Source organism: Oncorhynchus mykiss, chromosome 17 (assembly GCF_057628025.1).
Source record: "Oncorhynchus mykiss isolate SJ-2025 chromosome 17, ASM5762802v1, whole genome shotgun sequence".
NCBI classification, from domain to species: Eukaryota; Metazoa; Chordata; class Actinopteri; order Salmoniformes; family Salmonidae; genus Oncorhynchus; species Oncorhynchus mykiss.
Window position 1 is genome coordinate 44442848 of NC_143038.1, and position 24874 is coordinate 44467721.

Here is a 24874-nt window from a genome sequence, read left to right on the forward strand (position 1 = left end):
CTGCACAGAGCAAGCATCTCAGGGGGCAGGGCTTCACACACTGGCTGAGGCACCAGTACAAAATGTGCAGGAAACCACTGGGGGGTGATGTTGATCTAATTGTGGCTCCAGTGGGCATGCTACAAGAGCATCTACATGTCCAGCAAAGGGGCAACGCTTGTTGTCATTCAGCAGCGGCAGGATAGCGTTGAGCAGATGCAGATCGAAGTTCACCAGTATCCATTAACTTTGTACATGATGACTCAGTTGCGTTCAAGGAAAGTGACTGCTACATTGAGAGTGTTAAAACCTCACTGGTGATTGACACTGGAGCAAAAGTGTCACTTTTGAACAAAGCTACTTACGACCCATTCTTCTCACATGTGCCACTGCAGAGGCCAACAGTATCCCTCTACAGCTACAACCACTCACCGATCTCAATCACTGCCAGTCTTTTAGAACAACAAAACCACACCGGCCACCCAGTTCTATGTTACAACAGATGGCGCTAACATCCTCTGACTGGACTTATTTCCTGCCCTAGGGTTCAAGCTGTCAGATTCAACTGGTGCACATGTGCATCATTTGCCTACACCAGTGCCGACGGAGTACTTACAACTGTTTGAGGGGCTAGGTCACCTCAGAGGTTGACCATCGGCCTACAGTCAACAAAGCGGTAATCCAGCCATTGCGGAGGGTTCCGCTGACCCTTCGGGAGCCCGTTGACAAGGAACTTGACAACTTCCTGGAGGATGACATCATCGAGCTCATTGACCCCTCGCCATGGGTCTCAAACATGGTCATTACGCCCGAGCAAAATGGCAATCTTCGGCTCTGCATGGACCTCAGGGTCGTGAACAAATAGATTATCCCCGACAAGTACCCGCTACCAACCGCTGAGGAGCTCACAACCCATTTTTATGGGTCCACGTTATTCAGCAAACTAGACCTGAGGCAGGGATACCTCCAGGTTCCCCTGCCACATGAGTCGAGATCCCACGGAGTTCATAACATACATACAGGCTGTTCAGGTACAAACGCATGCCATTCAGTCTCAGCTCCGCACCCAGCTCTTTCCAGAATATTATCACTCTTCTCCTGGCAGGCATCCCTGGAGTGTCAATCTATCTGGATGACATTGTGGTGCACGGTGCATCACAGACAGAGCACAATTCTCTCTTGCAGTAGGTGTTTCTTTGAGAACAGAGTCAGAGTCAACACTGAAAAGTCTGTGTTAAGGGGTGTCAGATGTTGAGTTCCTTGGATACAGGCTCTTCAGCCAGGGCATCACCCCCATCCTGTCCCATGTGGATGCCATTTTCACCTTACCTGAGCCTCAGTCAGCAGCACAGCTGGTGTCATTCCTCGGCATTGCACTTACGGTTTCTTCCAAACTATGATGAGACAACAGCACCTCTTCGACGGCTTCTGAAAAAAGACGGACCATAGACATGGACTCGAAATGCTGTGCAGGAGCTTAAAACCTATTAGGGATCGCTTATGCATGAATCCCGTTAGCGGGATAGATTTGACAACATCCAGCGAAATTGCAGAGCGCCTAATTCAAACTACAGAAATATAAATATTCAACATTCACGAAAATATAAGTGTAATACATCAAAATAAAGCTTAATTTCTTGTTAATCCTGCCGCTGTGTCAGATTTCAAAAAGGCTTTACAGCGAAAGCACACCATGCGATTATCTGAGGACAGCGCCCCGCATACAAACACATGAAAATCATTTTTCAACCAGGCAGGTGCGACACGAAAGTCAGAAATAGCCATATAATAAATGCCTTACCTTTGAAGATCATCTTTTTGGAATCGCATATGTCCCAGTGACACAATGAATGGTTGTTTTGTTCAATAAATTTATATCCACAAAATGTCCATTTATTTGGCACGTTTGATTCAGAAATACACCGGTTCCCACATGACTACAAAGTATCTAATAAGTTACCTGTAAACGTCGTCCAAACATTTCAAACAATGTTCCTAATCCAACCTCAGGTATCCTAAAATGTAAATAATCGATAACATTTAAGACGAGATAAACAGTTTCCAATACCGAAGAAAAATTACACGGAGCGAGCTCCTGTTCATGCGCAACAAAATAAGTTTTGGAAAACACAATGACCTCAAAAAAATGTTTCCCTGGATGGATTGTGCTCAGGGTTTTGCCTGCCAAATCAGTTCTGTTACACTCGCAGACATTATTTTTAATAGTTTTAGAAACTTCAGAGTGTTTTCTATCCAAATCTACTAAATATATGCATATGGATCCCGCTGGCATGCAAATTAAATCAGAAAGGTTCATTCGCCTGTGGGGGATCATTTCCTGACCTGTCTGTTCACACCTTCACCTCAACACCAGGCTCAGTTCAGGGTCCTTCCACCAGTCAGGCCTCAAATGCCTGCAGTTCCCCTCACACCAGCTGCACCTCGGAACACTGGGAGACCACAACGGGTCATAGCTCCTCCCTCAAGGCTTAAAATCTATGTGAATGAGAGTGGGGAGGGGGAAATATGGTGTGCTCAGTTGAATATGGTTGCTTTAAGAATGTATCAGGCACGTTGTGCGTGTACAGAGGTGTTAGGATTGGATGAGTGAGTTTTGTACGAGTTGTTAATATGAAGTAAAGACGTTCAGTTTAATTGCACAACAAGCCTCCATGCATTTGTAGCACCCTGTAGATCATCTGTCGGGCAGAGAGAGCGCCCGACAGCTGGTTGTGTGGAGCAGCTTACCTAAGACCGACAGCAGTAGGGGTAGGAAAATGGTAGGACATTTCTTTCCAAGTTAGGATATCTACCAGTAAATGCTAAGACAAGAATAGGTATGGAATCCAGCTTTTCATGTTTGTAAACTGTGTTTCATTCAGTGAGCAATAAAACTGGCATTTTGTGGCTGTGTTGTACTTCTCCTTCAAGGCACTGTCACACTGGATGTCTATGAGCTCCAGTTGTGTCTGGTGGTGCTTTCTCGCTATCGAAAGACAGGGGGCATGATACAACCTCCAGCTCATTCTCAATCTTGCCAAAGTATGCGAAGCGGTGGGAGAACTCAGCATGCAAGTCACTCAATGTGCTACTGTATGTCACAGTGCGGCGCAGCTGTGTGGGCACATTTAGTGCTGCCAGTGTGTTTTGTAACTCGGGGAAGTCATCAGTTTTACCAACCGTATCCAGGAACGTAACAATCTCCGCCCTCAGCTCCCACACACAGCGGAAGACTTTCCCCAGGCTTAGCCAGCGCACATTTGAGTGATATAAAACATCTTGGTGCTCTGCCTCTGTGTCATTGACCAACTCAATGAGCTGACATTCGTTAAGCCCCCTTGCACGTATAAAGTTCACAACAACTTTGACAACATGTCCGAGCTTCTACACGCTTTTACACAGGGCTTCCTGATGAATGATACAGTGGAGAAATATATATTCCTCAGAGTTTGGACTTTCTTCTTTTACTTGTAATATATTTAGTAGCCCAATGTTCTTACCGGTTAGATTTGGTGATCATTCTGTTGTGACCTTAGTAAGTTACTCCACGGTAGAGATACATTTTTTACAAGCAAGCAGACAGACACACTGTCGTATAAGTCTGAGTCGCAAGCAGACACACTGTCGTATAAGTCTGAGTCGCAAGCAGACACACTGTCGTATAAGTCTGAGTCGCAAGCAGACACACTGTCATTTAAGTCTGAGTCGCAAGCAGACACACTGTTGTATAAGTCTGAGTCGCAAGCAGACACACTGTTGTATACATCCCTGGTTGTCCAATCATCAATTCCATTGCAAGAATTGCCTCTGTTATTTCAAAGTTATCATTAATTCTTCTGAAAAAAATTGTAAAAGTTAAGCAATTTCTTTGATGTCAGTACTCTCATGCAGTGCGATAGAAAAGTCCTTTGTTTTCTTTTCAGCTTGGAGGTTAACTGCTCGCCTATCACGTCCACACACCTGGTGATGGTTCTGAGTGATAAGCACATTTTCTCTAATTGGCTTTTACTGACTGTACAAAATATGCTAGCAGTCTCCACTTTACAGTCTTTCACAAATACCCCTTTGGCAAAAAGTTGCTATGCTTTGCAATTTTATCTGCCACTATGTAACTTGACTTAGTTACTGATTCTTGAGTAGAGGACTGTTTAGTAAAAGTAGTTTTTTTACATTTAACCTTTATTTAACTAGGCAAGTCAGTTAAGAACAAATTCTTATTTTTATTTTACAATGACGGACTACCGGGGAACAGGAGCAGAACAACGGATTTTTACCTTGTCAGCTCGGGGATTTGACCTAGCAACCTTTTGGTTACTGGCCCAATGCTCTAACCACTAGGCTACCTGCTTCCCCAAAAGGAAATGATAGTTAGCATGCTTGCTTAAAAAATAACGACTGAGGTTGTATTCCTTCAAAACTGCTAGATTTTCTTGGCATATCAGCCTTCTGTCCCACATTAGTGAAAAAGTATTTTGGTGTCCATTCTTTATTGACCACACGAAATTGAGTCAATTTTTCCCCTTTTCGCCGCACTCATTTTTTATAAATGTTTTCAAGCATGGACAGTGAAAGTAGATTCAAATTGATACGGTGAGCACAGACTGTCTGAATGTAGGTCTAATACCAGCAGCTACTAGGCTACAGTGCCATCGATCGTAGATTTTTCTATAGCATGGAAGAAGTAATTTCTAGGTTAAAAAACCCCCGGGCCGGCTCGCGGGCCGGATTGAAGTGCCTCAACGGGCCGAACTTGGCCCATGGACCATACTTTTCCCTCCTCTGGTGTAGGGCCTACATGTCTACCAATATGTAGCCGTCCAATGTCTATTTGTTCATAAAAATTCCATCACAAGTGCACTAAATAACTGCTAGCCAAAAATATATTTGGCTGGTGTGCACCTGAATTAAATGGTAATTACACAAAAACCTCAATATTTTCCCCCTAAAGGAACATTTGCTATCTAACTGGGAGTCTCCTGAGTGAAAGCATCCAAAGTTCTTCAAAGGTAAATGATTTAATTTGGTTGCTTTTCTTATTTTGGTGAAAATGTTGCCTGCTGCCAGCAGAGCCTAGCATAGCATTATGCCATGATAAACTTACACAAATGCTTGTCTAGCGTTGGCTGTAACGCATATTTTGAAAATCTGAGATGACAGTGTTGTTAACAAAAGGCTAAGCTTGTGTTTGAATATATTTCATTCATTTCATTTGCGATTTTCATGAATAGGAAAAGTTTCTAGGGGTATTTATGTCTGCTGCGTTATGCTAAATCATTTGAGGCTATGATTACGATCCCGGATCTGGGATTGCTATCAAGATTAGGCAATTTTTTTGTTTTTCTATTAAAAAAAGGTGAGTCCTTCTCCCACTTTCTTTTTTTGTTTGTTGCTGTGGTATCATTTTGGTATTAAGTATCGATTTTTCTAATTCTTCCCTCTAGAGCAGGTATTCCCAAACTGGGGTACGCGTACCCCCAGGGGGTTCCATTTGGGTAGGATTTTTTTCTCGCCTGAGTAGCCTCATTACACTGCCAAAAATAAAATTAAACCATCTAGTGTGCAGCGAAATAACAATACAATGTCAAATACAGGAAGCCTAGTCAAATAATTAACATCCAATCACATTAACCGTTACTCTCACGGGAATTCCACTAACTTTCATTCTGTTTGCTCGAAAATTGATAAATGGTCCGCGTCCCATACTATTGTGGAGGACTCTTCCTGCTGCCGCGGATATGGCTGGGACAATACTGGGGGAAAAGGCCAAAAAAAACTATACAAACAATGGCTTCAACAAACAACACTGTTTCACAACGCATCAGTGACATGGCAGGAGACGCTTTGAAACAATTACTGCTTCGCATACAAGCCAGTGAATTCTATGCCTTACAGCTGGATGAGACAACAGACATGGCGGGCCTGGCACAGCTCCTGGTATATGTCCGTTACGTTTATGGGGGGTCAATTAAGGAAGACATCCTCATCTGCAAACCACTGGAAACGAGGACAACAGGAGAAGATATTTTTAATGTAATGTATTTTTTATGAAATCAAATGGACTTTGGTGGTCAAGATCTGTTGGCATCTGTATTGATGGTGCAAAAGCCATGACAGGGACATATAGTGGAGTGTTAACATGCGTGCAAGCAGTTGATCCCGACGCCACTTGGGCACACTGCAGCATCCACTGAGAGGCTCTTGCTGCCAAAGAAATGCCTGACAGCTAGAAAGATGTTTTGGACACTACAGTGAAAATGCTTAACTTTGTTAAAGCAAGGCCCCTGAACTTTCGTGCATTTTCTGGACTATGCAATGATATGGGCTGCGACCATGTAACGCTTTTACAACATACAGAGGAGCGCTGGTTATCAAGGGGCAAAGTATTGACACGTTTTTTAAAATTGAGAGACGAGCTTAAAGTTTTCTTTACTGACCATAATTGTCACTTGTCTGACGGCTTGCATGATGACGAGTTTCTCACAATACTGGCCTATCCGGGTGATGTTATTTCTCACCTGAATGATCTGAATCTAGGATTACAGGGACTCTCCACAACTATATTCTATGTGTGGGACAAAATTGAGGCTATGATTAAGAAGTTCTCGGTCTGCATTAACAAGGACAACATAGGTCTTTCCTTCATTGTATGATTTTTTGTGTGCAAATTAACTCAAGCTTACGGACAATGTCAAAAGTTTCAGAGTGGGTGGCAAGGAATGTTAGCTCTAAATATTTCTAAAACTAAAAGCATTTTATTTTGAACAAAACACTCACTAAACCCTAAACCGACACTAAATGTTGAAAAAAATGATGTGGAAATTGAGCAAGTTGAGATGACCAAACTGCTTGGAGTAACACTAGAGTGTAAACTGTCATGGTCAAAACATATTGATGCAGTAGTACCTAAGATGGGGAGAAGTCTGTCTATAATAAACTATCAACAAGGTTTGCCGCACCTTGACTACTGTTCAGTCGTGTGGTCGGGTGCCACAAAAAAATACTTTGCAATTGGCTCAGAACAGGGCAGCACGGCTGGACCTTGGATGTACACAGAGAGCTAACATTAATAATATGCATGTCAATCTCTCCTGGCTGAAAGTGGAGGAGAGACTGACTTCATCACTACTTTTATTTATGAGAGGTATTGACATGTTGAATGCACCGAGATGTCTGTCTAAACTTCTGTCACACAGTTTGGACACCCATGCATAACCCACAAGAAATGCCACAAGAGGTCTCTTCACAGTCCCCAAGTCCAGAACAGACGAGGCACACAGTACTACACAGAGCCATGACTACATGGAGCTCTATTCCACCTCAAGTAACTGACGCAAGCAGTAAAATTAGATTTAAAAAACAGATAAAAAAACACCTTATGGAACAGCGGGGAATGTGAAGCTACAAACATTGGCACAGACACATGCATATACACACACACACACGATAACATACGCACTATACAGTCGTGGCCAAAAGTTTTGAGAATGACACAAATATTAATTTTCACAAAGTCTGCTGCCTCAGTTTGTATGATGTCAATTTGCATATAAGTCCCTCTTTGCCATGCAAATTAACTGAATCCCAAATAAACATTTCCACTGCATTTCAGCCCTGCCACAAAAGGACCAGCTGACATCATGTCAGTGATTCTCTCGTTAACACAGGTGTGAACGTTGACAAGGACAAGGCTGGAGATCTCTGTGTCATGCTGATTGAGTTTGAATAACAGACTGGAAGCTTCAAAATGAGAGTGGTGCTTGGAATCATTGTTCTTCCTCTGTCAACCATGGTTATCTGCAAGGAAACACGTGTCGTCATCATTGCTTTGCACAAAAAGGGCTTTACAGGCAAGGATATTGCTGCCAGTAAGATTGCACCTAAATCATTAACCTGTGGTGAGAAAAAATTATTGATTATGGTTATATTATTGTTTGTGCCCTGGTCCTATAAGAGCTCTTTGGCACTTCCCACGAGCCGGGTTGTGACAAAAACTCACACACATTCTTATGTTTGATAAATGTATCATATAGTGTGTGTGTGGCAGGCTAACAATGATGGGAGTGTGCAGACCCTGGTGCTAGAGGGGGTATGTAGCTGGAGGTTGAATGTTTGAATGGGTACGGGACTATAAAAAGTTTGGGAACCACTGCTCTAGAGAATTTAGCAGAAAATAGCACGTCACTCCTTTCTTTGCTGTTACAGTCCATCTATCCAAATCAATGTAAAACACAGGAAATGCTCATTTAAAAGATGGCTAGTCCTTATTAGCCTGGTTCTGCATGGAATGCAGGATATTTATGAGACACAAGCCAGGTCAATTATCCAGTTGAAGTCAGAAGTTTACATACACTTAGGTTAGAGTCAATAAAACAAGTTTTTCAACCACTCCACACATTTATTGTTAACAAACTATAGTTTTGGCAAGTCGGTTTGGAAATCTACTTTGTGTCTGACACAAGTAATTTTTCCAACAATTGTTTACAGACAGATTATTTCACTTAGAATTCACTGTATCACAATTCCAGTGGGTCAGAAAGTTACATACACTAAGTTGACTGTGCCTTTAAACAGCTTGGACAATTCCAGAAAATTATGTCATGGCTTTAGAAGCTTCTGAAAGGCTAAATGACATAATTTGAGTCAATTGGAGATGTACCTGTGGATGTATTTCAAGGCTAACCTTCAAACTCGGTGCCTCTTTGCTTGACATCATGGAAAAATCAAAAGAAATCAGCCAAGACCTCAGAAAAATAATTGTAGACCTCCACAAGTCTGGTTCATCCTTGGAAGCAATTTCCAAACACCTGAAGGTACCACGTTCATCTGTACAAACAACAGTACGCAAGTATAAACACCATGGGCCCACGCAGCCGTCATAACACTCAGGAAGGAGATGCGCTCGTCTCCTAGAGATGAACGTACTTTGGTGCGAAAAGTGCAAATCAATCCCAAAACAACAGCAAATGTTGTTGGGGACAAAGATCGTACAAATGGGGACAAAGATCGTACTTTTTGGAGAAATGTCCTCTGGTCTCTTGAAACAAAAATAGAACTGTTTGGCCATAATGACCATTGTTATGTTTGGAGGAAAAAAGGGGAGGCTTTCAAGCCAAAGAACACCCTTCCAAAGGTGAAGAATGGGGGTGGCAGCATCATGTTGAGGGGATGATTTGCTGCAGGAGGGACTGATGCACGTCACAAAATAGATGGCATCATGAGGCAAGAAAATTATGTGGGTATATTGAAGCAACATCTAAAAACATCAGTCAGGAAGTTAAAGCTTGGTCGCAAATGGGTCTTCCAAATGGACAATGACCCCAAGCATACTTCCAAAGTTGTGGCAAAATGGCTTAAGGACAACAAAGTCAAGGTATTGGAGTGGCCCATCACAAAGCCCTGACCTCGATCCTATAGAAAATTTGTGGGCAGAACTGAACAAGCGTGTGACCCAAGTTAAACTATTTAAAGGCAATGCTACCAAATACTAATTGAGTGTATGTAACTTCTGACCCACTGGAAATGTGATGAAAGAAATAAAAGCTGAAATAAATCACTCTCTACTATTATTCTGACATTTCACATTCTTAAAATAAAGTGGTGATCCTAACTGACCTAAGAGATGGAATTTTTACTAGGATTAAATGTCAGGAATTGTGAAAAACTGAGTTTAAATGTATGTATTATTTATTTTAAACAAAAATAGTGCGACCAAATCATGTGCTGGTGCCACCAACTGAAAACGTTTTTGAAAAGGTTTGTGTAGAAACCTGAAGAGATCTGGGTTGTTTAAGTCCCGGCTCAGCTAAGTGTATTACTAAATGGACTGGAGCTGTACGTTTCCCCTCCTGTTTTGGCTCGGGGGGACAATTGAGAGAGAATTTTGTATGAGTCAGCCCTGGAAATAACATCCTGATGATTGTGACCTGCAGAAAAGGTGCATTAACAAAGATCAGGCAGAGCCCGCTGCAATCCCGTTAATAAAATGTGCCTGTTTCTCCTTTATGTCCTAATTTCTCTCCTTTCACTATCAAGCCTTTGATTCTGGGAGCTCTGCCTACACAGTCCTTGCAGTCCTTATACTGTAGATACACACGCCCACGTATGTACGCTGCAGCTGTTTTTACTGCTGCAAAGGCAGACACACACAGCGAAACAGTCACAAACAGAAACAGTGATATAAACACTAACACATGCCAACAGTAAATAATCCATCTGTCTTTGTAAAATCACTGAATAATAACAAATCTGAAATGTACTGAAATGTAAGGAGTTTGACTGTGTTGTCTGACATGTTGTTTTATGTGAGCGTGTCTGTGAGACAGCTTTCTTCCTGCCAGAGATGACTATGATGGCGCCGACAGAGATGTCGCCTCGCTTCGCGTTCTTAGGTGCATCAAAGCTGGGACTGAGAGATTGAAAAACAAGCTTCTATCTCAAGGCCATCAGACTGTTAAATAGCCACCACTAACTCAGAGAGGCTGCTGCCTAAACTGGGAACTTTAATAAATGGATCCCTAGTCACTTTAAACAATAACACTTTAAATAATGGCACTTCAATAATGTTTACATATCTTACTTTACCCATATCACATGTATATACTGTATTTTATTTAATCTACTGCACCTTGCCTATGCCGCTCGGCCATCGGTCATCCATATATGTACATATTTTCATTCACCCCTTTAGATGTGTGTGTATTAGGTAGTTGGTGGGGAATTGTTAGATTACTTGTTAGATTTGTGTTTAGTAGGTAGTTGTGGGAGTTTAGATATTACTGCACTGCTGGAACTAGAAGCACAAGCATTTCGCTACACTCGCATTAACATCTGCTAACCATGTGTATGTGACCAATAAAATGTCATTTTGATTCATTATTTTTTATTTTTTTGAGTTAGTGGGTGAGAGATTAGGAGAGCTAAGCTGGAGAGGAGGTGGGCTGTTGGACCGTGGCGTGGGAGAGCTCCAGGGAGCAATGGGAGCAGCTCTGCACTTAACCTGTTTTCCTGACAGCCAACATGTAGCCTGGTCTCTGGGAGCCGATAGAGCCTACAGTCTAGAGAGGCAAGGGCCCTGGGAGACAGACAGGCAGGCGGGCTGGGCATATGGCCAGTGGGAGAAAACACATGTACTGGAGTATGGCAGAATGCATGAAATCCACTGTGCCAGCTCACCCACTTAACCCTTCTGTTGTATTGTCAGTCTTTCTAATGCCAGGAAGCCTCTCACTGGCTCTTGTGCTAAAACTCTAAATGGATTTTACTTTCCTTTTAGAGATATGACGAGGCCCTCTCGTCTCCTCCCCACCCTGCTCAATTAATCATACCCAGGCACTACTCTTGTCCCACACTCCAGCTTCACACCAGCCCTCTAATTTTCCCTCCATGATTCACTAGCCTAGCCATGGCCCCTATGCATAAGCTACTGACAGCGCTAACCCCGCTAACACACAGCCCAGTACATCACTCACACATTGACTCCTCAGCTAAAGGATGTTAATGGTAGCGAGTCCGTGGACAGACAGACTGGGGCAGAGGGTTTACTGACCTGGCACAGTGCCCAGGTCAACTGCTCAGCAGCTGATGGACTCTGACGAGCAGTGTTATGGGCCTCACGCAGGCGAAGGAGAGCGGAGCATGGCACTTCCACCGCCCTGAGTAGGAGAGGATGCTGCTTCCACCGCCCTGACATCAGCTATAGGCAGGCTGGTGGACACATACACTGCCCATGGTTATGTAACAGAAGGCATAATGTGGTGTGAGATTATCACTTGGTTTGATGGCTACATCCTTTTTGCTGATCTGTTTCCACTTGGTGTAGTAGCTCCCTTAGTCATGGAACACCAAGGTGAAAGGCTACCATTAGCCTTCAACAGATCTCATAATGTAGTTCTGAGTTCAGGTTTTATCGTGGTCTAGCATGGTGCTGAAAGTAATGCATAATGTCATGTCAACAGCCAAACCCATTCAAGCTTTTCAATAATTATCTACACGTGACAAGTGTGTATATGTGGCTATTTTGGGACTATCTGATGTGCTGACAGGGCTGTATCAGTGCAGTGGGCAGAGACCAAGTTGCGTGTTGCTCTCTTGCCTTCCTCCTCTTTGCCCACCAATGCACCTCTACAACAGATGGAGGGCTCAACACATCAAAGAGTCACTACCATGCCATACTGGCACTGTTGGCATCACCCTAGCAACTGTCAGCACAAACATGGTCAGTGTGCCCAGGGGAAAGAAATCCTTGTCAACTACCTATAATCATCATCTCCAGCACCAAACCAGTGTCTACATATTTCTCTGTGACATCACATGGTAGGATTGAAAGTAAGTTATTTTAAAAGGAAGGTAGGTATTTTTATTTTTTTAAAGGAAGGTATTTGCTTTCTCTCCACATCACCACAAATCTCAAAGTTTTAATATCTTTTAACTTTATATATTTTTCTACAAAACTTAGAAATGTTGACTCTGGTATTGTGGTTGGGATAATGAAAATGAGGTTGAAAAGTGTTGGAGTTGGCCTTTAACAGCTGACGAGAAATCTGCACACCCAAAATGTATATGGTAAGGCCTGAACCCCAGCACTCCACTTGCTCCCCAGCTAGATCCATAACACACACACACACACACACACACACACACACACACACACACACACACACACACACACACACACACACACACACACACACCAATCATATCACATCCAGGGCATTGCGCATGCAGAGGGATGCCTCTGAATGAATCCATGTGTGTAAATGTCATCAGTAAATGTCAATAGCTTTTCTGGGGCCAGGCCTGAGGACATGGAGGCTCAGTATATGACCCACACCTACCTTCATTTCCTGCCCCTTCATCCATTCTTCATCTGCTCAAAAGAAATCCTCTGCTTAGCGTGATGAATTAAACAACACATTCAGCAGAGAGATGGAGGATTTTAGACAAAGACAGAGTAGAACAGAGGACGTTTTGTGAGCATAGGACTGCAGTTATCTACAAAGGGACATAAGGGAAACTGCTGTGGGCAGGTATCGTGAAAATTAATTTTCATGTATGAGGTACGCACACATCCTAATTGGCGAGGTGCAGGCTGAGGAAATGTACATTTTCAAGAAATAATTTGTTTCAGAGCAAGAGTGTGTCACTACATCCTATGTCTCATGAAAAGAAAAGCAGTGGAAGATTGGTGCCAAAGAGGATGACTGCAATTTTACGATCCCGTAACCAATTGTGCTATTGTGTATGTTTTTTCAAGTTATTTGTAACTTATTTGGTACATAATTTTTCTGCCACTGTGTCTTATGACCGAAAAGAGCTTCTAGATATCAGGACAGCAATTACTCACCCCATACTGGAGGAAAACATTTTTTCTTCAACGAGTCAGACGGGAAGGATTTACTTCAGACGCCCGACAAGGCCCTCATCGCCGTCATTCACAGGAGAAGGAGATGGAGGTATCGGGGACAAAGGTCCGAGTGCCTTGTAAGTGCCTTGTATACGATGCCAAGAGGGTAATCTACCTTTACCATAGGTCCTGTTAGCCAACTTACAATCAATCAATAATAAAATAGATGGAACTACGATCATGTATATCCTGCCAACGGAACATTAAAAACTGTAACATCTTATGTTTCACAGAGTCGTGGCTGAACGACGACATGAATACAGCTGGTGGGTTTTAAGCTTTTTCGGCAGGATAGAACAGCGTCCTCTGGTAAGACAAGGGGTGGCGGTCTATGTATATTTGTAAACAACAGCTGGTGCATGAAATCTAAGGAAGTCTCAAGGTTTTGTTCGTCTGAGGTAGAGTATCTCATGATAAGCTGTAGAACACACTATTTACTAAGAGAGTTTTCATCTGTATTTTTCGTAGTTGTCTATATACCACCACAAACCGACACTGGCACTAAGACCGCACTCAATGAGCTGTATACAGCCATAAACAAACAGGAAAACGCTCATCCAGAAACGTAGCTCCTAGTGAACGGGGACTTTAATGCAGGGAAACTTAAATCCTTTTACCTCATTTCTACCAGCATGTTAAATTTGCAACCAGAGGGAAAATAACTCTAGACCACCTTTGCTCCAAACATAGAGATGTGTACAAAGCTCTCCCTCGCCCTCCACTTGGCATATCTGACCATAATTCTATCCTCCTGATTCCTGCTTACAAGCAAAAACTAAAGCAGGAAGCACCAGTGACACGGTCAATAAGAAAGTGGTCAGATGAAGCAGATGCTAAGCTACAGGACAGTTTTGCTAGCGCAGACTGGAATATGTTCCGGGATTCTTCTGATGGCATTGAGGAGTACACCACAACAATAAGTGTATCGATGACGTCATCCCCACAGTGACCGTACGCACATACCCCAACCAGAGGCCATGGACTACAGGCAACATCCACACTGAGCTAAAGGGTAGAGCTGCCACTTTCAAGGAGTGGCACTCTAACCCGGAAGCTTACAAGAAATCCCGCTATGCCCTCCGACGAACCCTCAGACATGCAAAGCGTCAATACAGCACTAAACTTGAATCGTACTACACCGGCTCCGACGCTCGTCGGATGTGTCAGGGCTTGCAAACTATTAGAGACTACAAAGGGAAGCACAGCCGTGAGGTGCCAAGTGACACGAGTCTACCAGATGAGCTAAATTACTTCTATGCTCGCTTCGAGGCAAGTAACACTGAACCATGCATGAGAGCATCAACTGTTAAGGATGACTGTGTGATCACTCTCTCCGTAGACGATGTGAGTAAGACCTTTAAACAGGTCATCATATCCCAGAAACCCTAGACTCACTCCAATTTGCATACTGCCAGACCGCATACTGCCAGACCGATTACCAGGACGTGTAGTCCGAGCATGTGCTGACCAACTGGTAATTGTCTTCACTGCCATTGTCAACCTGTCCCTGACTGAGTATGTAATACATACATTTTTCCAGGAGACCACCATAGTCCCTGTGCCCAAGAACACTAAGGTAACCTGCCCACATCTGTAGCCATGAAGTGGTTCGATAGGCTGGTCATGGCTCACAACAACGCCATTATCCCAGAAACCCTAGACTCACTCCAATTTGCATACTGCCCCAAAAGATCCACAGATGATGCAATCTCTATTGCACTCAACACCTATGTGAGAATGATATTCATTGACTACAGCTAAGCATTCAGCACCATAATGCCCTCAAAGCTCATCACTAAGCTAAGGACCCTGGGACTAAACACCTCCCTCTGCGACTGTTTCCTGGACTTCCTGACATGCCGCCCCCAGGTGGTAAGGGAAGGTAACAGCACATCCTCCATGCTGATCCTCAACACGGGGGCCCCTCAGGGGTGTGTGCTCAGTCCCCTCCTGTACTCCCTGTTCACTCATGACTGCATGACCAGGCACGACTCCAACACCATCATCAAGTTTGCCAATGACACAACAGTGATAAGTCTGATCACCAACAACGATGAGACAGCCTAGAGGGAGGAGGTCAGAAACCTGGCCGTGTGGTGCCAGGACAACAACCTCTCCCTCAATGTGATCAAGACAAAGGAGATGATTGTGGACTAAAGGAAAGGGAGGACCGAGCACACCACCATTCTCATCGACGGGGCTGTAGCCCCCGTAGCCCAAAATTTGCAAATAAATTCATTAAAAATCCTACAATGTGATTTTCTGGATTTTTTTCTCATTTTGTCGGTCATAGTTTAAGTGTACCTATGATGAAAATTACATGCCTCTCTCATCTTTTTAAGTGGGAGAACTTGCACAATTGGTGGCTGACTAAATACTTTTTTGACCCACAATATGTACCACATAGGAATGAAGAGGACTCCAATTATAGTGTATGGTACATACCATGATGTAGTTGTGGAGCTCGGGGTAGACTTTGTAGGACGCCAGCCAGTGGGACAGGGGGGTGGTGGAGGGGAAGGTGGTGGTCACAGCCAGGGACACCTCAGGAAGGGACAGCATCTTGAAGCCAAACTTTTCGTACAGCTTCTGGAGCTCCTCGTCAGGCTGCTCTTCTCCCTCGTTCAGGATACTGCCCACGATGTAGCGACACTGGTCATCAGGCACCTGAGAGAGAGAGAGAGAGAGAGAGGAGAGAGAGGGGGGGGATACAAGATGAGACCAAAAAGTGATTTCAATATTCTGCTCAGTACATATAAATCCCCATCCATCCTCCCAGCCCGCCAGTCAGACCAGCTCGTACAAGAAAACAACAGAAGGCAGAAGGAATGGGAGAATCTTTAAACAGCAGTGTGTGCGTGTACATCAGACAGTAAGCTGTCAATCACACCGGGCTCCAGCCTGGCTGCAGGCTTTCTGGTAGATGGTGAGACAGTGATATAAGAGTGACACGAGGCCAGATTTCAGAGACATGGCTGGTTGGCTGGGCGCTGCTGCTGTAGGCCTGTGAAGGTCTATGTGACTGGTGCCGTCTGTGGAGGCTGGCATGGCACAGGGTCACAGATGGCATCCAGCGCTACTCATCAACATCGCTGACAGCCCCATACACACATCTTATAATTACACCATTCACAATTCATCCCCCTTTTCTCCTTTCTCTCCCCCTAGCCACACTTATTCAATACAAGTTTTCACACCATAAAGAAACCAGGCTAGGACCTGGTACAGGGGAATACAAGGTCAAGCGATGGTGAAAAAAAGTTACCATTCTCCAGGTATGAGCTATACCCCTCAACCAACTAACATCCCTTTAATATCCTTACACCTCTTCCCCACCAGTGGCTGGGCCATACAAGTATTATAATGAGTGACGGTGTCTGTATTCTACGGTCTGTATTATGTGAGCGGTCTGTATTATGTAAGCGGGCTGTCCGTCGGATCTGCTGCGGTCTTCTTCACATGCAACATCAGATGACAGGGAATTATTCTGTCAAGACCGTACTAGTTATATTTGATCTACTGCTCCGCTTTAAGCCAGTGCCAACAAAGCCATTCACAAAGGCTGTGTTCCCAGCAGCTTAGTACACAATCAACACCAAACGGTCCATATGGACACTGCTTTGGTCCAGGATGTGGATGTACACTGTAAGTTATGTTGACCTTCCTACATGATAAAAGGTGTTGTCAACAGGGCTTGTGTATAATGACTGTCCCCTGTCAACACTGCCAGGCTATAATAAGACACTGCTACATCCATTTAAATAAAAGGAGAGAGAAATGACCGCTGCCCTCCCATGGCCTATCTAACCATCTCTCTCTCCCTCCCTCATTCCCTCGCTCTCTAGACTCATAAACGGGCCGGCTTGTTGCCCAAACGTAGCCCTCGCTTGCTAATGATGTCATTCAGAGCTCCTATCACTCACAGCCCACACACATACGCACACACATACGCGCACACACACACACACACTCGCCCCCCCCATCCTCAAACAGTCACAGACACAAACAGCAACACTGCTTCTCATCTCTCCTCCAGTCCAGATAACACACCCCAGAGCCTCAGAAAACCAATTCAGCACATTCTTTATTTATTTTTTATTTCAACAGGTAGGCCAGTTGAGAACAAGTTCTCATTTACAACTGCGACCTGGCCAAGATAAAGCAGTGCGACAAAAACAACAACACAGAGTTACATATGGGATAAACAAACATACAGTCAATAACACAATAGAAAAGCCTGTATACAATGTAAGCAAATGAAGTAAGGAGGTAAGGCAATAAATAGGCCAATAGTGGCGAAGTAATTACAATTTAGCAATTTACACTGGAGTGATATATGTGCAGATGAGGATGTGCAAGTAGAGATACTGGTGTGCAAAAGAGCAGAAAAACAAAAACAAATATGGGGATGAGGTAGGAAGTTGGTTGGATGGGCTATTTACAGATGGACTGTGTACAGCTGCAGCAATTGGTAAGCTGCTCTGACAGCTGACGCTTAAAGTTAGTGAGGGAGATATAAGTGTCCAGCTTCAGTGATTTTTGAAATTCGTTCCAGTCATTGGCAGCAGTGAACTGGAAGGAAAGGCAGCCAAAGGAAGTGTTGGCTTTGGGGATGACCAGTGAAATGTACCTGCTGGAGTGCGTGCTACGGGTGGGTGTTGCTATGGTGACCAGTGAGCTGAGATAAGGCGGAGCTTTACCTAGCAAAGACTTATAGATGACCTGGAGCCAATGGGTTTGGAGGCTATTTTGTAAATGACATCGCCGAAGTCAATGATCGGTAAGATAGTCAGTTTTACGAGGGTATGTTTGGGAGCATGAGTGAAGGAGGCTTTGTTGTGAAATAGGAAGCCGATTCTAGATATACAGTGGGGCAAAAATGTATTTAGTCAGCCACCAATTGTGCAAGTTCTCCCACTTAAAAAGATGAGGCCTATAATGTAGGTACACAGGCCTGTAAATAGGTACACTTCAACTATGACAGACAAAATGAGAAAAAAAATCCAGAAAATCACATTGTAGGATTTTTAATGAATTTATTTGCAAATTATGTTGGAAAATAAGTATTTGGTCACCTACAAACAAGCAAGATTTCTGGCTGTCACAGACCTGTAACTTCTTCTTTAAGAGGCTCCTCTGTCGTCCACTCGTTACCTGTATTAATGGCACCTGTTTGAACTTGTTATCAGTATAAAAGACACCTGTCCACAACCTCAAACAGTCACACTCCAAACTCCACTATGGCCAAGACCAGAGCTGTCAAAGGACACCAGAAACAACATTGTAGACATGCACCAGGCTGGGAAGACTGAATCTACAATAGGTAAGCAGCTTGGTTTGAAGAAATCAACTGTGGGAGCAATTATTAGGAAATGGAAGACATACAAGACCACTGATAATCTCCCTCGATCTGGGGCTCCACGCAAGATCTCACCCTGTGGGGTCAAAATGATCACAAGAACGGTGAGCAAAAATCCCAGAACCACACGGGGGGACCTAGTGAATGACCTGCAGAGAGCTGGGACCAAAGTAACAAAGCCTACCATCAGTAACACACTATGCCGCCAGGGACTCAAATCCTGCAGTGCCAGACGTGTCCCCCTGCTTAAGCCAGTACATGTCCAGGCCCGTCTGAAGTTTGCTAGAAAGCATTTGGATGATCCAGAAGAAGATTGGGAGAATGTCATATGGTCAGATGAAACCAAAATATAACTTTTTGGTAAAAACTCAGCTCGTCGTGTTTGGAGGACAAAGAATGCTGAGTTGCTTCCAAAGAACACCATACCTACTGTGAAGCATGGGGGTGGAAACATCAGGACGACTGATCTGTGTAAAGGAAAGAATGAATGGGGCCATGTATCGTGAGATTTTGAGTGAAAACCTCCTTCCATCAGCAAGGGCATTGAAGATGAAACGAGGCTGGGTCTTTCAGCATGACAATGGTCCCAAACACACCATCCGGGCAACAAAGGAGTGGCTTCGTAAGAAGCATTTCAAGGTCCTGGAGTGGCCTAGCCAGTCTCCAGATCTCAACCTCATAGAAAATCTTTGGAGGGAGTTGAAAGTCCGTGTTGCCCAGCAACAGCCCCAAAACATCACTGCTCTAGAGGAGATCTGCATGGAGGAATGGGCCAAAATACCAGCAACAGTGTGTTGGCTAAGCTTTTGTTTGAATATATTTATTTCATTTCATTTGCGATTTTCATGAATAGGAAAAGTTGCGTTATGGTAATGTGCTTGAGGCTATGATTACGCTCCCGGATACGGGATTGCTAGTCGCAAGAAGTTAAAGAAGAAGTTACAGGTCTGTGAGAGCCAGAAGTCTTGCTTGTTTGTTATTGATCAAATACTTATTTTCCACCATAATTTGCAAATAAATTTATTAAAAATCCTACAATGTGATTTTCTGGATTTTTTTTTCTCATTTTGTCTGTCATAGTTGAAGTGTACCTATGATGAAAATTACAGGCCTCTCTCATCTTTTTAAGTGAGAGAACTTGCACAATTGGTGGCTGACTAAATACTTTTTTGCCCCACTGTATTCTAAGTCAGAACCATCCAGAGTAGTGATGCTAGTCGGGCGGGTGGGTGAGGGCAGCAATCAGTTGAAAAGCATGCATTTAGTTTTACTAGCATTTAAGAGCAGTTGCCATGGAATGAGTGTTGTATGGTGTTGAAGCTTGTTTGGAGGTTTGTTAACAGTGTCCAAAGAAGGGCCAGATGTATACAGAATGGTGTCGTCTGCGTAGATGTGGATCAAAGAATTACCCGCAGCAAGAGTGACATATACACAGAGAAAAGAGTCAGCCCAAGAATTGAACCCTGTGGCACCCCCATAGAGACTTTAGAAAGGCAGGGCAGGGTGGACATAGGTCTGTAACAGTTTGGATCTAGAGTGTTTCCCCCTTTGAAGAGGGGGATGACCGTGGCCGCTTTCCAATCTTTAGGAATCTCAGACGATACAAAAGACCTAGTTGAACAGGCTAGTATTAGGGGTTGCAACAATGGCAGCAGAAAATTTTAGGAAGAGAGGGTCCAGATTGTCTAGCCCAACTGATTTGTTGGGATCCAGATTTTGCAGCTCTTTCAGAACATCAGCTGTCTGGATTTGGGTGAAGGAGAACAACATGTGTGATCACACAACAACGTGTGATCTTCCGTCATCATGAAGTGCTTTGAGAGACTAGTGAAGGATCATATCACCTCCACCCTACCTAACACCCTAGACCCACTCCAATTTGCTTATTACCCCAACAGGTCTACAATAGGTCCACAATCGCAATCAAACTGCCCTAACCCATCTGGACAAGAGGAATACCTATGTAAGAATGCTACAGCTCAGCATTTAACACCATAGTACCCTCCAAACTCGTCATTAAGCTCGGGACCCTCGCCCTGTGTAACTGGGTCCTGGACTTCCTGACGGGATGCCCCCAGGTGTTAAGGGTAGGAAACAACATCTCCACCCCGCTGATCCTCAACACTGGGGCCCCACAAGGGTGCGTTCTCAGCCCTCTCCTGTACTCCCTGTTCACCCATGACCATGCACACCTCCAACTCAATCATCAAGTTTGCAGCCAACACTACAGTGGTAGGCTTGATTGCCAACAACAATGAGACGGCCTACAGGGAGGAGGTCAGGGCCCTCAGAGTGTGGTGTCAGGAAAATAACCTCTCACTCAATGTCAACAAAACAAAGGAGATGATTGTGGACTTCAGGAAACAGCAGAGGGAGCACCCCCCTATCCACATCGACGGGACAGTAGTGGAGAAGGTGGAAAGTTAAGTTCCTCGGCGTACACATCACGGACAAACTGAAATGGTCCACCCACACAGACAGCGTGATGAAGAAGGCGCAACATGAAGAAGTGCCTCTTCAACCTCAGGAGGCTGAAGAAATTTGGCTTGTCACCAAAAACACTCAAACTTTTACAGATGCACAATCCAGAGAATCCTGTTGGGCTGTATCAAGTGTCAAAGGCAGTCAAGTCTGGGGTGAACCAAGGGCTATATCTGTTCTTAGTTCTACATTTTTTTGAAAGGGGCATTTTTATTTAAGACACTTTTAACGAACAACCAGGCATCCTCTACTGATGGGATGAGGTCAATATCCTTCCCGGATACTCGGGCCAGGTTGATTAGAAAGGCCTGCTGGCAGAAATGTTTTAGGGAGCGTTTGACAGTGATGAGGGTTGGTCATTTGACCGCGGACCCATAACAGACGCAGGCAATGAGGCAGTGATCGCTGAGATCCTGCTTGAAAACAGCAGAGGTGAATTTAGAGGGCAAGTTGGTCAGGATGATATCTATGAGGGTGCCCATGTTTACGGATTTGGGGTTGTAGGGTATGTTCCTTGATCATTTGTGTGAGATTGGGGGCATCTAGCTTAGATTGTAGGATGGCCGGGGTATTAAGCATATGCCAATTTAGGTCACCTAGCAGTATGAACTGTGACGATAGATGAGGGACAATCAATTCACATATGGTGTCCAGGGCACAGCTGGGAGCTGAGGGGGGTCTATAACAAGAGCCAACAGTGAGGGACTTATTTCTGGAGAGATGGATCCTTAAAAGTAGAAGCTCGAACTGTTTGGGCATAGACCTGGATAGTATGACAGAACTCTGCAGGCCCTCTCTACAGTAGATTGCAATTCCAACCCCTTTAGCAGTTCTGTCTTGACGGAAAATGTTGTAATTGGGGATGGAAATGTAAGAATTTTTGGTGGTCTTCCTAAGCCAGGATTCAGACACATCTGGCTTAGCAGAGCGTGCTAAAGCAGTGAATAAAGCAAACTTAGGGATGAGGCGTCTGATGTTAACATGCATGAACCCAAGGCTTTTACGGTTGCAGAAGTAAACAAATGAGAGCGCCTGGAGACACACAGGGCCTGGGTTAACCTCTAAATCATCAGAGGAACAGAGGGGGAGTAGGATGAGGGTATGATGAGAAGCTCATCGACACAGATTAATCACACGGTGTAAACTCAACCACATCTCCACCACCAAGAACATCAGCCAGAATTTACACAAACTGCCAGAACCTGAAGCTGTGATTCTTATGTGCAACTTTAACAGTCATTGTTTATTCTTCCCCCATGCTTTAAACCAGTATTAATCTTGTTTCCTAATGCAGACTCATCGGGCTGACTTTAGTGCCCATGGGACTCCAAGATAGCTTTGTTTCAGAAATGGTGCCCTTCTCCTTCTCTCTGCCCCGGTTCCTCTTTAAGCCAGGTCTCCTGAGACCTGTTGAGAAGAAAAGTAATTTTGAAAGAAATTCTTTACTTGGAGGTGATAGGGCCTTTTCTGACGGATGGGGGCTCTCCAACAATAGAAAGGTAGGGCTGGCCGTGGTAGTTCTTTATTAGCAGACACGTAATGAGGATTTACTCTCCTCATATTCCCCGCTCCTGGGCCCTCTGTGCTCTTCCCTCCCCTCTCCCACTTCTGGGAATTAATTCTTCTCAATAATCGGCCCGCTTTCAAAACGCTCATCGCTAAAGCGTTAGCGCTTTTGGGAGGACTGGGTGGGGGCATACACACATACTTGTTTTTCAGCTAGGAGGAGAGAGGCCCAAACTCTCTATTACAGTCCCAGAAGAGAAGAGAGGTACATAATGATGGAGCTCCATGCACTCTGCCTAGCCAATAATCACACCCATGAAAATGTAACAGCCAGGTAGGCCAACAATCAACTACAGTGCCTTGCGAAAGTATTCGGCCCCCTTGAACTTTGCGACCTTTTGCCACATTTCAGGCTTCAAACATAAAGATGTAAAACTATATTTTTTTGTGAAGAATCAACAACAAGTTGGACACAATCATGAAGTGGAACGACATTTATTGGATATTTCAAACTTTTTTAACAAATCAAAAACTGAAAAATTGGGCGTGCAAAATTATTCAGCCCCTTTACTTTCAGTGCAGCAAACTCTCTCCAGAAGTTCAGTGAGGATCTCTGAATGATCCAATGTTGACCTAAATGACTAATGATGATAAATACAATCCACCTGTGTGTAATCAAGTCTCCGTTTAAATGCACCTGCACTGTGAGAGTCTCAGAGGTCCGTTAAAAGCGCAGAGAGCATCATGAAGAACAAGGAACACACCAGGCAGGTTCGAGATACTGTTGTGAAGAAGTTTAAAGCCGGATTTGGATACAAAAAGATTTCCCAAGCTTTAAACATCCCAAGGAGCACTGTGCAAGCGATAATATTGAAATGGAAGGAGTATCAGACCACTGCAAATCTACCAAGACCTGGCCGTCCCTCCAAACTTTCAGCTCATACAAGGAGAAGACTGATCAGAGATGCAGCCAAGAGGCCCATGATCACTCTGGATGAACTGCAGAGATCTACAGCTGAGGTGGGAGACTCTGTCCATAGGACAACAATCAGTCATATATTGCACAAATCTGGCCTTTATGGAAGAGTGGCAAGAAGAATGCCATTTCTAAAAGATATCCATAAAAAGTGTTGTTTAATGTTTGCCACAAGCCACCTGGGAGACACACCAAACATGTGGAAGAAGGTGCTCTGGTCAGATGAAACCAAAATTGAACTTTTTGGCAACAATGCAAAACGTTATGTTTGGCGTAAAAGCAACACAGCTGAACACACCATCCCCACTGTCAAACATGGTGGTGGCAGCATCATGGTTTGGGCCTGATTTTCTTCAGCAGGGACAGGGACGATGGTTAAAATTGATGGGAAGATGGATGGAGCCAAATACAGGACCATTCTGGAAGAAAACCTGATGGAGTCTGCAAAAGACCTGAGACTGGGACGGAGATTTGTCTTCCAACAAGACTATGATCCAAAACATAAAGCAAAATCTACAATGGAATGGTTCAAAAATAAACATATCCAGGTGTTAGAATGGCCAAGTCAAAGTTCAGACATGAATCCAATCGAGAATCTGTGGAAAGAACTGAAAACTGCTGTTCACAAATGCTCTCCATCCAACCTCACTGAGCTCGAGCTGTTTTGCAAGGAGGAATGGGAAAAAATGTCAGTCTCTCGATGTGCAAAACTGATAGAGACATACCCCAAGCGACTTACAGCTGTAATCGCAGCAAAAGGTGGCGCTACAAAGTATTAACTTAAGGGGGCTGAATAATTTTGCACGCCCAATTTTTCAGTTTTTGATTTGTTAAAAAAGTTTGAAATATCCAATAAATGTCGTTCCACTTCATGATTGTGTCCCACTTGTTGTTGATTCTTCACAAAAAAAATACAGTTTTATATCTTTATGTTTGAAGCCTGAAATGTGGCAAAAGGTCGCAAAGTTCAAGGGGGCCGAATACTTTCGCAAGGCACTGTATATATTAGGCTGGATTGGCAACGTGGGATCATTTAGCCCCCTGATAAATCCTGGAGAATGGTTAACATGCTGGATCAGGACTGGATCATCAGCTCACTGTCTATGTGTGGCCTACATGATGTCCACTCAACACCACTCATTAGACCCATTTTCCAGATACAGATTAATAC

At 44.0% G+C, this 24874-nt stretch overlaps 1 protein-coding gene across 1 annotated transcript in view; it reads right to left on the reverse strand.

The window, feature by feature from the left end:
- The window catches only part of LOC110494271 (testis-expressed protein 264), a 159882-nt gene that overhangs the window by 97356 nt on the left and 37652 nt on the right, over window positions 1-24874 (reverse strand). The window contains exon 2 of the mRNA XM_021569215.3: window positions 15827-16048. Coding sequence (XP_021424890.2) covers window positions 15827-16048 — 222 coding nt within the window. The remainder of the gene's footprint in view (window positions 1-15826; window positions 16049-24874) is intronic.